The 15,069-nt window shown below is 42.4% G+C and overlaps 2 protein-coding genes and 1 long non-coding RNA gene across 5 annotated transcripts; 2 read left to right on the forward strand and 1 right to left on the reverse strand.

Moving 5' to 3' along the window:
* Positions 1 to 479: 479 nt before the first annotated feature.
* On the reverse strand, positions 480 to 2,863 carry LOC141045697 (uncharacterized). Of its 2 annotated transcripts, none has more exons than XR_016504592.1 (3): positions 2,252 to 2,863; positions 2,066 to 2,115; positions 480 to 1,641 (listed from the first exon to the last, which is right to left on the reverse strand). It is a non-coding gene; the product is annotated as an uncharacterized LOC141045697 (long non-coding RNA). The 2 variants fall into 2 exon arrangements; XR_012218042.2 differs by having other exon boundaries at positions 480 to 1,625; positions 2,252 to 2,722.
* Positions 2,864 to 3,242: 379 nt separating this feature from the next.
* On the forward strand, positions 3,243 to 7,116 carry LOC112286150 (phosphoinositide phospholipase C 4). Its single transcript, XM_024527784.3, has 9 exons — positions 3,243 to 3,796; positions 3,986 to 4,179; positions 4,556 to 4,691; positions 4,840 to 5,178; positions 5,300 to 5,556; positions 5,685 to 5,802; positions 6,044 to 6,196; positions 6,361 to 6,447; positions 6,567 to 7,116. Exons 1-9 carry the CDS (start codon positions 3,488 to 3,490, stop codon positions 6,876 to 6,878), a joined length of 1,905 nt encoding a protein of 634 aa, XP_024383552.1. The 5' UTR covers positions 3,243 to 3,487; the 3' UTR covers positions 6,879 to 7,116.
* Positions 7,117 to 8,397: 1,281 nt separating this feature from the next.
* Positions 8,398 to 14,443, forward strand: LOC112286149 (DNA mismatch repair protein MSH1, mitochondrial). 2 transcript variants are annotated; one of them, XM_090252699.1, is made up of 9 exons: positions 8,398 to 9,183; positions 9,339 to 9,508; positions 9,661 to 10,166; positions 10,290 to 10,587; positions 10,768 to 11,003; positions 11,123 to 11,930; positions 12,143 to 12,419; positions 12,649 to 13,872; positions 14,045 to 14,443. In XM_090252699.1, exons 1-8 carry the CDS (start codon positions 8,767 to 8,769, stop codon positions 13,672 to 13,674), a joined length of 3,738 nt encoding a protein of 1,245 aa, XP_090108825.1. In that variant the 5' UTR covers positions 8,398 to 8,766; the 3' UTR covers positions 13,675 to 13,872; positions 14,045 to 14,443. The 2 variants fall into 2 exon arrangements, with proteins under 2 accessions (XP_090108825.1, XP_024383551.1); XM_024527783.3 differs by having other exon boundaries at positions 11,123 to 11,849.
* Positions 14,444 to 15,069: the final 626 nt, after the last annotated feature.

Genomic DNA, 15,069 nt, shown 5'->3' on the forward strand with positions numbered 1-15,069 from the left:
TATTTTTGGGACACTAAGGGTTTTTAGTTCCTGCCAAGAGGCCGAAGTGGAAAGGCATGAGATTTTGTGCTTTCTCCGGATAGGATTCTCCTTTCTTCCTCTCAATGCAAATTGCTATGCTTTAAAGGGATTCTAAGAAGCTGTTCCAGAACGAACACATGTATATGTAAATATACAAATACATATATAGGGCACCGTCCCAAGTGCATTGCGTCATCCTGTTTGGTGGTTCAAGATTCATTTCGGAAGCCTTTTACAAGTCAAGACAAACAATAAAAAAGAATTCAGAAAGCGACACTACGTACCACGGATCGTGACAAATAAAGGTTGTACCGAGTTTGTGTGTGGAAATCTATAGCGAGATGTCATTTCTGAGTCAAAGTTCATCCTCAAGCAAAAAAGATGAATATTATAATAATAATAATAATAATAAGAATAATATATATATATATATATATATATAAAAAAAAAAACATCCATGTCGTGCGAGTTGTGTGCAAAGAGTCGATGTTTCAAGAGATGAGGGCCCACGCATTAGTGATGGGACCCATGACCGGTTTGAAAGGAGCCCAGTCCAGGTGGAGCCGTATCCAACGCTTTTAAAGCGGGTCATGCCGAAACTACATCATTGTAAGTAGCTATTTGTGTTACCTCTGTAAAGCTGAGACACTTCACTGTTGTTAAGAATAAGCTTCAGAAACTTCTTCTCCGGGCTTAGGTCACGGGGTGATTATACTCCCAAGGTTTCGGCATGACTGACAGGCAAGATGAATATCAGTATGTGGCAAGTTTCTAGTAATCGCTGTTTTTCTTTGAGATCTCTGTGAGAAGATGGAGAAATTCTTGTATCTGCAGGAAATACACCATACTTTTTGTTTTTACGTTTTGTGAAGTGGGTTTGTGGTGGCTTCACTGTAAAGTGACACTTCAATATTTTTCCTTTGTTCATGCCATGCCATTTTCGTAATTGATCTAATTCAGGAATTTTTCATTTTCTTCAAAAATCCAGCTCAGATGTGCCACATGATTGGAGGATTGGCGTCATATGGGATAGAAACCTACGTGTCTCCTTTTACTTCCAGTACAGCTGGAGATGCAGCGACAAACCCTTCTCAACCAGAAGTATAAACATATAAATAAAACCCCGAAATAATGTTTGAAGGTAACACTACCTTAAGCTCAGGAAACATGTTTCGTGAATTTCACCAACTGCATTAAGCCTTTGAATATTCTTCACTCATTTGATCTTCACATGCCTTCTGTATTTTCTCCCCCCCCCCCTTTTTCTCTTTTTCTTCCTTTGTAAAATACTTCTTTTAAGGGGAATATTATGTAGCCTTGTTCTGCAACTATGCGTGTGTGGTACAAAGCCATTGTCAGAGTCCCCAATGACAAAGTTGTATGGCTTTTGCATATTATTCTCATTGTCGTTTTCTGAATCCTAAACGATCTTTTGAATTTAGATGATTTTTGTTATTATTATCATTATTATTATGATTCAAGTTTTAAATCGTAAATTGATATGTTGCTTCAGACTTTAAACAAGTACTGTGGGGTTTCAAGTTGTGGATACCCCAAAAGTATTCCAATAGTTTCAATTTCACCAGATGCATATATTTTTATGGCTAAAATAAGCCAGTGCTTGCACAATCAATACAGCAAAAGTTTTAGTTTTTGGAACTATGAAGCACCAAGATGAATAACTGTGAATTACTTACTTCCATTCACAGATCTCTCCCTACCTTCTAGCACACTAAGAAAGATCAAGGACTCCTCTTTCTTTTCACAAGGAGACTATGAATTGCAAGTCTTTAAGATCTTCTAATGGTGTTAAGTTATTTTCATTATATCTGACTCATAACTTTTAATCAATATCTTCAAGGACAAAAACACAATTTAATATTTCAAGCACAAGTAGAAAACAACATGCTGGCAATAGAAATAATTGTAATGTAACATATCAATGTAACAAAAGAATAATGTCAAAAGATTTTAAAAAATCTAAGTTACAAATTAAATAGTACTTAAGGAGAATTGATAAAATATAACTTTGAATTGTGCATACCTTAACTTAAGTACTATTCAAACTTAACTGGGGTCAAAGCTTGGTGTTCACTGTTGAAAAATGCATAGCAGTTTGTTATCTCAAGCCAGATTGAAGGTGTGAAGGCAAAAGAACCCTCCCCCTATTTTTATTATGGGATGTGAGCCCTCAATTTCAGAGCTTGGAGTTGAGTTTCTAAAGCCATACCATAAGAGATGATTTGTTATATTTGCTCCAAATGAAGCATGCAACAATGAAGTGTTCTTGCACGTATTGCTCCTCAATTGCAACCACCTCCTCTGATATGTGGATGTGTTTCTGTTGTGTCTTGATTAGAAAACTTCAATAGGTTCTCGCATACCCTATTAGAAGACCTCCACCTATTGTTGATTTGGTTGAATTAATCTTTGCATGGCCTCCTTGTGTGTGACTCAACAATGTGAGGTCTACTTTGGATGCATCAGTCATAGTCTTGTTTCTCTGGGTATTTGATAATTCACTAGTCATTGCATTACAGTTTGCCCCAATACATGGGGGGGGGGGGGTACATTTGCATAACTGGTTGGACCCATAACACAGTTTGAACCCTAGCCCTAAATAACATGTCTCTGATGACTATTCACATCCTACTCTAGGGTGAATTAAAATGGGGGCTTATCCTCATTAACAATCAAAGCACAGGTTTTTAATTAATGAGAAAGTTTTATCTAAACTATGCCAGAGTTAGCTGGTCGTTCCTATGGCACTAATTAGAGCTTGCAAAACACCATTGATCAGCAACATTGCACTCTCACCAAAAATGCAGAGCTCACTATGTGACCTGCTTGCTACTAATACTGTGCACCTCCAAAGGCCCAACTTCCATGTAGGACTTTCTCCACATAAATAGTAGTAAACAGTGTTTGGATGTGCCTAGGTGGACACAGAAAAATCCACCTCAGGAAGGAGGATGGCTTTTTCCTTTCGAGCCTCTATTCCAAACCTCCTCCTACCCTCGGTTCGGAGTCTCCGACCTGCCTATCTCCGACCTAGTAACGGACCCACCCACTCCGGCAGGGGACCCGCCTGTAGCGTGAGGGGACGCGGGAACATTCATCCACGGCGGGGGTCCTGAGCAGCGAGTGAGCGAGCGAGGGTTTTGATCGCGTTTGCCTACACCTCTAGTTGCGCCTCGGTCTCTACTCCTGGATCAGTGCGTTGGTCTCACTCCGCCCTCCCTCCCTCCCTCGCATCGGCAATCGTCGGGTGACATTCCTGTTCCTACTGCTGTTTGGCCCATTCGTCCACTCGGCCCATCTCCACTGACTTCCCCAATTGAGATCAGATGGTCTTGTAAGGCAGAGAGCGAGCGAGAGAGAGAGAGAGAGAGAGAGAGAGATTGGGAGTTGAGGCGAAGGGGAGGTGTCGGAGGGGATTTATTGTGCCGTAGCTGGGTTTGCAAAAATGTGTTCTATTCCGTTCGGTCGGAAGAAGTCCAAGAAGGGGGATTTGGCGCAGGATCTATTGGGGGATGTGTTCTCGACTTACAGCGAGAATGGGAAGCTGGACGCCGAGGGGTTGCTGAAGTTCTTGCAGACAGAGCAAGGGGATAGCAAGTCCTCTCTAGATGACGCCAAGCATTTAGTGGAGTTGATTCGGAATGAGAGACATAAGTCGAAATTCCCTGGGTTCATCGTCAGCTCGGACCTGTCGAAGGGTGATTTTAAAAACTATGTACTGAGCCCGGATTTGAATGGGGTTCTTGAAAGCACTGTACGTCTCTTTTTTCTCTCTCCTTTCTGATCACCTTTGTAATCGTCATGGCAATGCACTCGCACTCACCACCCATGCATGAGTGGCCGGTAATGTTGTGATCTGATAAATTTCCCACATTCTGCTCTAGTTTCTTTTTTCTCGTGCGAGGGTGAGTATGATAGCCGTCGGTTACACTGTGTTCTACAGGTGCATCAAGACATGACGCAGCCGTTATCGCACTACTTCATATTCACTGGTCACAACTCGTACTTGACGGGTAACCAGCTTAGCAGCGACAGTAGCGACGTTCCCATTGCTGCTGCACTGCAACGTGGCGTGCGGGTGGTGGAACTGGATTTGTGGCCTGACGATAAAGGCGGCATCAAGGTCACTCACGGGAAGTAAGTGTTGCCCCATTTAGTGTCTGGTGTTTTATTCAGTACTATTCCGAAAGTAGTGTTTTTCAGAGTCAGGATATTGGTGATATTATATGGCTATTGCAACGAATGGCCCTAGAATTCCCACTTCTATGACTGGTTTGCCAAATTAAACTGTAGGAACTTTATCACTTTGACAACTATCAAAGTTGGGAATAGCTGATCGTGTCGGCACTCTATAAACTGTTGAAGGTATCAGTAATCCGAATGCCAAGTTATATTGTAGGCTATTCATTATCGTATTGTGTTGGACTGGCTTAGAGCTGTTGTTTTTCGTAATTTTGAAAAATTTCACGGAAACTCTTGGATACGTCTAACATACTAGTAATTTTTTGTTCAGCACACTCACCAGTCCAGTTGCTTTCGAGAAGTGCATAAAAGCCATCAAGGCCAACGCGTTCGTCTCCTCGAAATATCCTGTAGTTATCACTCTTGAGGATCATCTTTCAAGTCCTTTACAGGCCCTTGCTGCAGAGGTTTGTAATTTTCCTCAACATGGCTTTTTCCCTCAATTTTGGATGGTGGATGTTACTCCGATAGTATTACCCCTTGCGTGTGGGACGACGACAGGCAAAGTTAATTGAGGAAGTCATAATCTGACAGTGCGGCATCTCATTTCTACAGACTTTGACGAACATTTTGGGAGAGGACTTGTACTATCCACCCTCATCCGATGGGTTTAAAGAACTGCCTTCTCCGGAATCATTGAAAGGGAAAATTCTAATATCTACCAAACCGCCGAAAGAATACCTTGAAGCCGCTGTCGCACAGAAGTCGGCGTTGAAAGATGAAAAGATTTTGAATGAGCTCAAGAAGGCAGATAAGTTGCAGGAGCAGTCAACTGCTCCTGTTAAAAGCCCCGTTGAGAAAAAGATTGCAGTTCCACCATCAGAGAAGACAAAATCCATTTCCGAAGAGAAGGACTTGAGTGAAAAAGTTGGAAATTTACGTGTTGATTCAGAGGTACTGTAATCCGACTTTTATGGCATGTCTATTTACCCATTTCTTGGAAGAGTTAAGTTTCTACCGCCTCTAATAGCTTCCAATGCGGTACCTAAAGAGATTTCCTAATTGTTTTCATCAGGGTGAATCAGCTGATCCTGCCCCTGCAAGTTCCCCCGACGGTAAGAAAGCAACATTGACAGCGGATAGTGAAAGTGACGATGACGACAATAAGAAGAATCCTGAGTATGCTCGGCTTATCACTATCCACCAATCGAAGCCTTCGAAAGGAACTACCGTGGAAGACAGACTGAAAGTTGAAGGGACAGTGGTACGGATTAGTCTTTCAGAGACTAAGCTGGAGAAGGTCACTGAAGAGTTTCCTGAACTTGTGGTCAAGTAAGGCAGCAGCTTCTCTTTCTTTCTCAATTTTGTTTTCACTTTGAACTGTGGCACATGTTCAATGATAGTGAGAACAACACCAAGCTAGTTGTTGCTGTTTCTAAGATGATTACACTGTTCTATAGGTTCACGCAGAGGAACATTCTACGTGTGTATCCTGCTGGTAACCGAGTAAACTCGTCCAACTATGATCCTACTGCGGCTTGGATTCACGGAGCTCAAATGGTGGCTCAAAATATGCAAGTAAGGCCTGTTGTTGAGTTAGGGGGGAAGTTTGTTGGATAGTTTGGTGGTTGTATGCTAAGTAGAACGTGTCTTTTGCGTTATACATATTGGTATTTGATCTTCAATTTTTTTGAGTAAATAATTGCCATGAATATTCATAATTTAGAACCAAAGTGAACAACCACTGGAAGGAGCTACTTAGTGATCAGAAACTGACTCTGGATTCTGATCAACGTGTGCTTATTGTGACATAATCCAGGGTTATGGCAAAGAGCTCTGGCAAGCCCACGGCAAGTTCAGGGGAAATGGTGGCTGTGGATACATCCTTAAGCCAAAGTATCTATTGGAAGATTTGCCCAATGGTAAACCTTTTAACCCTTCAGCTCCTGGAGATACGAAGATGATCTTGAAGGTAAGCTTTTCTTGACCACTTTCTGGATATCGTCGATGACAACAGTCATGAGTTATTTGGAGTTCAATCTTTGACGCGTGCTTGTTAAGTTTCCCTACCCGATCAAACTTCTTTTGATAGTTGATGGTACTTCCTGGACCTTATTTAGTTTTGCTGGGTTACAGGTAAAGGTAATGACAACCATGGGATGGGACAAAGCGTTCCCCAAATACCATTTCGACCTTTTCTCGCCTCCAGATTTCTTCACTAGGGTGAGACTCACAATTCAAAAGTTTATGCCTTATTTGTCATATTTCCATGACTTCTTCATAGTGCCTTCTAGGTGACTTTTCCTCCGACACGTTCTCACGATTTACATTAAACCTTGCAGCTGCTTGTGACTGGAGTGCCTGCCGATGTGGCAAAGTGGAAAACTTCCGTTATAGATGACGTTTGGGAACCCCACTGGAACGAGGATCACGAGTTTTACCTTAAATGCCCTGAACTTGCACTGCTCCGAATTGAAGTTAGAGATCACGACGAGGAAAGTCAAGATGAGTTCGAAGGGCAGGCGTGCCTTCCAATGCATGAAATTAAAGACGGCTATCGATGCGTGCAGATGTATGACAAAAAGGGCAGTGTGTTGAAGGGCGTGAAAATGTTGTTCCATTTTCAAAAACGTTCGTTTTCTCCGGTCCAGTAATTCATCGTTTTCAAAAACATTTCTGTCTCAATCCTGCAACGAGTAATTTTAGAGAAGGAAGGCTAACGCACTCGAGATGTCTGAAAGGTGAAGAGTTGGAGGGAAGAAGGGTAGCTCGCTGTATCACCGAGCTCTAGTGAACTTCAGGTGTCATTCTTTGAGGGCAGCTCATCTTTCTCATGCATGTGGAACGCTGAGGTGTTGGAAATTAAATTAGTCTATGACAGAGCATTGATCACGTTCATAGAGCAATGTACCAACTAGTAAGATGTCTTGTTGATGGCCTTAGCAAAATTCATAATCAATTAATATTAAAAATTGTATAAAAGCAGTGCAAAACATTCAAAAATCCAAAACTGTGCATGTCTCTTCCACCAAAAAGTAGCAACTGTGAGCGATTTGTGGAAGATGTATCTTGTGCCCCCGACGGTACATGAAGGTACCTAATATCAGGAGTAGTTCAACAGCGTAGATAGCAATTTCCATTTGCGATGTCAGTATAATTCCAGTTGACTTGAATGATGTGAAATAATGAATAGTCCCCTTGATCTGGTTAAGAAATTTTGTAAAAAAATGATTACACATTCAACACATCATCAGATTCAGTGCAGTTCTAAATTGGATTTTGATTACTACCTGGAGAGAATTTGAGATAAACTTGTAAGCACCCAATTGTTCTCTCTGCTCCATTCCATGTAGTGGACGTTCTCTACTTGTGAGTGTTACTATTCGTCATCACGAAGGTTTTTATTTTCTTATCTCAGCAGCTTGGCGGTATTGACTGGAGTGGATATTGACTTAGCGGTATTGACTTAGTGGTCGTTGGTATCAGCGACAGTGTCCTGCTTGTATTTTTTTGATGGCATGGAGCCTAGCGCCATTGTATGTAACCTTACAAAAGCAACATGATAAACACACAGTCATATTTGAAGATTTCGTTAGTGATAGAGCACACGCTTTGTTCATCGTTCCTGTTAGATAATTGATTATCTAACGCTGATTGTACACTTTCTTTGTCACGGGATGACGATACTGGTGAAGTGACAGAAAAATTGTTTCTGGTGTCAGATGCCCGAAGAGGACACAACTCTCAAAGCGAATTCCTTCACTTGATTTTTCTTCATCAGTAGGAGATGCATCTTTTGTTTGTTTTTTTTTTGGTTTTTTTGTTTTATGTTCGAAATACGAAATTTTTCGGTGTTTGCTTCCACGATGATATATTCTTAGATTGTGAGAATATTCACTCCGATACCCAAAAACTGCGGAGCTCTGTTTAGAACACCGAAATCGTGTATTTCAATTTCTAATCATTTGCTTCTGTTTAAATTATCATAGCTAGACAACATTTCTCACTAACGGAACGAAAAAAGGTGCATAATCCGAATGATGACACAGCCAGCTTGAAATATCTTGACCTTGCCACGGAGGACTCAAACCTTGAACGTATTCAATCCACATGCACCTCATATTTCGATCTATAAACAGACGCCTTAAACCCTAAACCCTCCTCTCGGTATGCTTCTGTGAACTGGCCATACCCAGCCGGATGCGTCTCACCGCTTTGCGGTACGCAACTCCAGGATCCACATGAATGGGAATTTGAACAGTTTATGCGGTGCGGGTCTGTGCAATTGAGGGCAGGAGGCTGAGAGAGATCTCAAAACAATGTAGCATCTGCGAGGTGTAGAATTTGTGCTGCCTGGGTGCACGTCATTGCTTTTGGATGTGCATGGACTCGGAAGTAGTGGGCCGGTGATTAGAAAATAGGAAAAACATGGAGGAGTTAAGGGATAATCGAGTTTCTTTGTGCGGAAAATTGTAGCATTGTTTGCGATGAAGCGAAGATTTTCTCCTTTCTGATTCTTGGAGAGTATCGAGAGGGGGAAGTATGCGTGGAGTTATTGCGGGTTTAAGTGCAACTCCTGGCCAGCGGTCAACGATGGCTGCGCGGGCTGTGCATTCGTGGATGTCTCCAAGAAGGGATGACGGTCTTCATGATACGCACGCTCTTGGTGCGTTCAGAAGTAGCCTATACTCTCCGTTGGTGAATTGCAGTCCCTCGAATAGGGCAAGACTTTCCAGTTTTAGAGAGAGAACTTCGGTGAACCCGTGGCCTATGGGATTCCTTTCCCCTCGCTATCAAGTTTATATGCATCAAACGTCTTCTTCGCGGCAACTTTGTCCTCGTAGTTTTCAGGCTGCGAAGAAGACTCCAGTCAGATCTATCTCTAAAGGGCGTAAATCCAAGGAATTTAAGACTTTGCAGAGCTCTGATTTGAAGTACATAGAATGGTGGCGGCTCAAGGTAATGTAATGACCTCCCTTCTTTCAATTACCCTTCTCATTAAGCGGCTATCTTGAGAGCCGTGTCTTCCACCTATCCACACTGAAATCATTTCACTGAAGAGCCAGTTTATGTGTTACCCATGTTTACAAATTGTGGAAACTATTGATTGGAAGGTGGAGAACTGTACTAAACCTGTAACGAGGGAGTTGATGAAGAAATTGAAGTACTCCAATCTTCTTGGTTTGGACGAGAACCTCCGCAATGGGAACTTGAAGACTGGGAAGATGAATGCAGAAATACTAGAGACGAAAAGGCAGTTTCCTCATGAAATCCTTATGTACAGGTACGGGACTTGAAGTATCTGAGAACTTGAGTCTAGTCAGTTGGGGCATTTGGCAGATAGAAAACCTTCTATGTCTTTCGTCAACATGAAACACTTGTTAAGCCCTTTACAAACGGCACTCGTATATTTATTTTTATGACCCGTACGTGTAGGTGTGGGGAGTTCTACGAAGCCGTTGGGTTCGATGCATGCATGTTAGTAGAATATGCGAATCTGAATCCCATGGCACCGAGGTCCGACACAGTTCCAAGAGCAGGTTGTCCAATTATGAATCTTCGGCAAACTCTGGATCAGCTTACTTACCAGGGCTTCTCAGTGTGTATAGTGGAGGAGGTCCAAGGCCCCCAAGCCAAAGGCCATCTAAAGGAAAGGTTTGTTGCAGGGCATGCTCACCCAGGAAGTCCCTACGTATATGGCTTAGTTAGTGCCGATGTGGACTTAGAATTTCCCGAGCCCGTGCCTGTCATGGGAATCTCACGCTCCCGGCGAGGTTACTGCCTGATTTCTGTGCTAGAGATGATGCACTCTTTCTCTGTAGAAGATGCACTTACTGAGGAGGCTGTGGTTGCAAAGCTGCGCTCTCGACAATGTCAGCAGCTTTTCATGCATCGCTCCCTCAGAAGGGACACAGCAGGCATTGCCCAGTGGGGTGAAGGAGGTAACGTATGGTATCAATAATTATTTTCCTAATGCTATTTTTGTTCATACGTCAAGGAATGCGAAATAGTTGTAGCATCCGTGTTAAATCACCTTAGTAGCAGTTCGGGTACGGGTATTGCAGGTTTGTTGTATGGGGAGTGCCAGAAAAAGCAACAAGAGTGGTATGACGACGATCCGGTAGATGGCCTAATTTCGAAGGTTAGGGAGCTTTTCGATCTTGACGACGACCAAGAATTTCGGGAAATAGTTGTGCCTCCTGGAGAAAGGCCTCGACCTCTCTACGTGAGCACAGCTTCACAGATTGGGATCCTCCCAACAGCAGGTGTTCCCAGTTTGTTGATGGTATTATTACCACCAGAAGCGAACTCTCTTTGTACTTCTTATGTAAGAAACTTGCTTCTGCATCCCCCCCCTCACAGGTGAGCAAGGTACCTTACATTAAACGGTAATGCATGTACATCGTCCTATGAATTATTGGGAACTCTTCCTTCTTCGATGAGGGGTTTTGAAGTTCTTTTTCTTAGTTGAATGCGTACCTGAAACCATGTTTGTACATCATGTATAATAGCTAAATGCTCATGGATTTCTCTTTCGTGCAGGGTGGCCGATTGCATACAAGCTGCATGTCGGAAATTGGCAGAAACAACAAGCTCTATTCCTGATTTCACGTGTGTTTCAGCCGCTAAACTTATGAAGCTGATAGAGACACATGAAGCGAACCATATTGAATTTGCTCGTATGCGAAACGTAGCGGAAGATATTCTCCTGATGGCAAATGACCCTCAGCTTAGCGATGTCTTGGACCTCCTTTTGGATCCAACGTGGCTTGCCACAGGTATATTTTCATGTGAAACATATGGCTTAATTTGTGCAATCTTTCACCAGTACAAGTTGTTAAGGTAAGTTGTTGAAATTTCTAAAAAGTTGAATCTGAATTGTTTGGTGCCCTTTTAGGTATCCACATTGAGCAAAAGCAATTAGTGGATGATTGCACATTCTTGACAAGTAGGATTGGCAATGTGCTTGCCAGCGACAGTGACATTGACCAAACTGTAAGCAGTGACGAGAATATTCCCGATGATTTTTTCCGGGATCTGGAGGAGTCTTGGAGGGGTAGAGTGAAGCGACCACATTTTGAGAAAGAATTTGTTGAAGTAAATGAAGCAGCAACTGAGCTTATAGACGCTGTATTTTCTGATTTTCTCCCCATAGTTAATTGTGTGAAAGCGTACCAGAAGCCACTTGGGGGAGGACTAGGGAGCCGGAAAGGAGAAATCTGCTACAGTCGTGACAGTCAAGCTGTGTGGTTCAAAGGTAAGAACTTTCGACCCGCCGTGTGGGGCGACTCTCCAGGAGAATTAGAAATGAAGAAGTTGACCCCAGCTTACGATGGGAAGGGGAAAAAGATGGGTGAAGAATGGTGGACAACCACTCGGGTAGAAGATGCGCTGATCAGGTACAGGGCGGCCGTTGAGAAAGCAAGTAATGCGGTTGTGCAGCTTCTCCGGGACTTGGCCGCAGAGGTGAAGGTGAAACTGAATGCGCTCATTTTTATATCCGTGCTGTCGGTCATCGCCAAGTCTCTGTGCTTGCATGTGAGCGAAGGAAAGAGACGGAGCTGGGTGTTCCCCACACTAGACTTGTCATCGGAAAATTCCAACAACCAGGATGTAGGCCCAGGGTATTCTATCTTTTGTTCCACTTATTGGTCATTTCAACTGTTTAAGGGTTCAAGTTGTGCCCAGGCTGTTGTCGCCAATAGGTTTGTATGCTCTTATCACATTGGAGTAGTTCGAGGGTAATGCTTACTTTTATATTGAACATAATGCAGTATGTCCGAGATTCCTCCTACAGTCGCGCATTATCATTGCAACCGAACATAATTTATCTGGAGTTGAATTGTTCGGCTGAATTTGTTCTCTATTTACTGTAATTTTATTTTCTTTTGTTTTTTGGTTGTCTGGGATGTTACAGGCATATGGTGCTTGAGGATCTGATTCCTTACTGGAAAGACCCAGTCTGCGAGCAAGCGGAGCCAAATACAATTGAATTAAACTCCATGTTCTTGCTTACGGGTCCAAATGGTGGTGGAAAATCGAGCATCTTGCGTTCAATTTGTGCAGCTGCTTTGTTGTCAGTGTGCGGTCTAATGGTTCCAGCCCGCAACGCGGTGGTGCCTAGGTTGGACGCTGTTATGCTTCGAATGATGTCCACGGACAGTCCAGCGGACAACAAGAGTTCTTTCCAGATGGTAAGTAGAGAATTTTATCCGGAGCCCTATCCTTGAATCACAAATTTGTAGGCTTGTCGATTTATACCTACAAAACACCTCTTGTTCTCTTGACATTTTGTGCAATCAATATTGAATCAATTTTTCTACATGGACGAAATCTTGTGTGACTTCTATTGAATGAATTGAACCAAAGGCATTGAGCTACTTATGTTAATTGTTGCTATTCCACGGGTTGATATGTTTTCAGGAAATGTCAGAGCTACGAACGATTTTAGCCGAGGCAACGTCTAGAAGTTTGGTCTTGATCGATGAGTTGTGTAGGGGAACGGAGGTCCAAAAGGGCACCGCAATCGCTGCCAGCGTAATCGAATCTCTTGATCACATTGGGTGCCGTGGCGTGCTCTCAACTCATTTACATGACCTTCTGGATATGAAGCTACGAGTACGCAATGTTGTCCAAAAATCCATGGGCGTCAAACAAATTGACGGACGCATTGAACCCACATGGAAGCTAGTGGACGGTGCTTGTCGTGAGAGTCTGGCATTTGAAGTGGCAAAGAAAGAAGGTGTTCCTGAAAGTGTTGTACAGCGAGCCATGGAGCTTTACAAAGAAGCTTTAGAGTCCAGGAATAGTTTATCGAAGGAGTCAACACTTACAAGCACTTCACCGCGCTGCAGCAACTTGGTGAATGGGGCTACAAATGGAGCAGTTGATGGCTTAGACAACGTAACGACTGGAGTGCTTACCTTTCAGGCTCAAAGTCTCAACGTTGAAGGAGCAACTGAGCCAAATGAATCTGATGAGGAAAGTCGTGACCGATCACGAGCTGTGGGGAATGGATCTCATCCTGCTGCCAAGTCCAAAAAGGATTTATTGGATTGCATGGATGCTTTTAGTAGAATTTGCGAGAAGAAGCTGCAGGAGCTGGGAGATGCAAACTCTTATAGTAGTGCTTGCTCGTTCATCGGTCCTCGGCAACTGCCTCCTCCCGCGACCACGATGCACTCATGTATTTATATGTTGCAGAGACCAGATGGTAGATTTTACGTGGGTCAGTCCGATAATCTCACAAGTAGGGTGCGACGGCATCGGACAATTTTAATTGATGCTCCATTTTTATATCTAATTGTGGCCAACAAAAGTGTGGCCTCTGAGTTGGAAACGACTTTAATACATCAACTGCCTTCATTCGGAATAATGCTTGTCAACAAAGGGGATCAGAACCATCGGCACTTTGGAACGGCCCCCCTTGCAGATGCTCCTCCTTTCTAGATTGATTCGAGGAGCATATTAAGATTTTGAAACCTATGACCACTGTCGGCTTCCGGTTATGCAGCAGTTTCGATTTGTGGGTGCAGTAACGTTGGAGAAGATAATCCGTTACTCAATTTTGGCTTTCAAGACGCTTCTATTTTGGAGACAGGTGTGCTGAAGGCAATCTTACAGCATGGGCGGCCGGACATATCTAAGGTACAATCGACTGGCGTTTTAGTTTATAATTGCGTTGCACTTTGTTGAAATCATGAGTGTACAAAAGATGCCTAAGAATCATTTTGTATGCGTATGTTTTTTTTCTTTTCGTGATGGTAGAATGTATGCTTGAATTTATGAGGGTTGATTTGGGGGGGGGGGGGGGGGACAGGTGCTACGAAGTGGCAGTGTTGTTGAACAATCACCCTGCAATATCACATCAGCACATTTAAACTAGCTCGTTTCAGGGTGCAATCGGCTTCTGTTCATGTAGCATATTTTGATCATGCCCTAAATGCACCGCGGTTTTAACTGTTGAAGTTTTTCAGGGTTCAATGGATCAGCCCTTTGAACTTGATTCAGAGTTCAAGTAATTTACCTTCACAAGTGCAGCAGTTTTTTCATACCACCAGCTTTTGATCATTTACATGCATAGGATCCGTGCTAAGAAGAGTGTCCGAAGTGAATTGAGATTTCCTTGTAGCCCAGATTTGCTTATTGACACTCTTCCTGACTCTGCTCCTACTCGAGTGAAAATGACAGTAAAGAGAATGAATGCTATTTTTGCTTACGTCTTTTCATGGTGAAGATACTAGCAATTAGTATGCATGAACTTATTTTCCTACGCAGTGTACCTGACTTTAGTACCCGGCGTTACCAGAATCATCCACAGCTTGCACGTACGCTTTTCTATTGGCGTTGCAGATGTTTCCACAAATTGTTTCATTTCGAAAATAATTACTGAAATTCTGTTAGACCTAAATTATAAACAACAAATGTTAGTCCCCGACTCTGCTTGGAGATATGTGTGCCACACTATTTTGACCATGAAATCAAACTATGATTGATAAATGAATAGTTGTCTACAATTGATAAATGATTAGTTGTCTACAATTGATAAATTGTTGGAGTTATTTAAAATATTTTTACGTATTATATAACAATAAATTAGGCAATAATGCTTTTTTCCTAAAATTCCTAGAATATATTTATTGGTTAAAAAATATTATGAAAAATCTTTGGAAGATTAAAGAGTATGTCTCTTTTTGAAGCTTCTTCAAAACAAGTCTTCAAATAAATGTATCGATAGGAAGCACTTTTAAGAAGCATGGATTAAAACAAAAATAAAAATCTTATACATCGAACATCAAATAAGTTGGACTAGAAAAATTATGTAATATTTGTTGGATAATTTAA

Source organism: Physcomitrium patens, chromosome 8 (genome assembly GCF_059467195.1).
Source record: "Physcomitrium patens ecotype Gransden chromosome 8, ASM5946719v1, whole genome shotgun sequence".
Lineage (NCBI taxonomy): Eukaryota > Viridiplantae > Streptophyta > Bryopsida > Funariales > Funariaceae > Physcomitrium > Physcomitrium patens.

Bases quoted from the DNA above. Each gene is read 5' to 3' on its own strand.
- LOC112286150 (XM_024527784.3), top strand. From the start codon at position 3,488: ATGTGTTCTATTCCGTTCGGTCGGAAGAAGTCCAAGAAGGGGGATTTG. The intron at 3,797-3,985 runs GTACGTCTCTTT...TGTGTTCTACAG, and splicing joins ATGGGGTTCTTGAAAGCACT to GTGCATCAAGACATGACGCA. The intron at 5,179-5,299 runs GTACTGTAATCC...TGTTTTCATCAG, and splicing joins ATTTACGTGTTGATTCAGAG to GGTGAATCAGCTGATCCTGC.
- LOC112286149 (XM_090252699.1), top strand. From the start codon at position 8,767: ATGCGTGGAGTTATTGCGGGTTTAAGTGCAACTCCTGGCCAGCGGTCA. The intron at 9,509-9,660 runs GTACGGGACTTG...CCGTACGTGTAG, and splicing joins CATGAAATCCTTATGTACAG to GTGTGGGGAGTTCTACGAAG. The intron at 11,931-12,142 runs GTTTGTATGCTC...GGGATGTTACAG, and splicing joins CAGGCTGTTGTCGCCAATAG to GCATATGGTGCTTGAGGATC.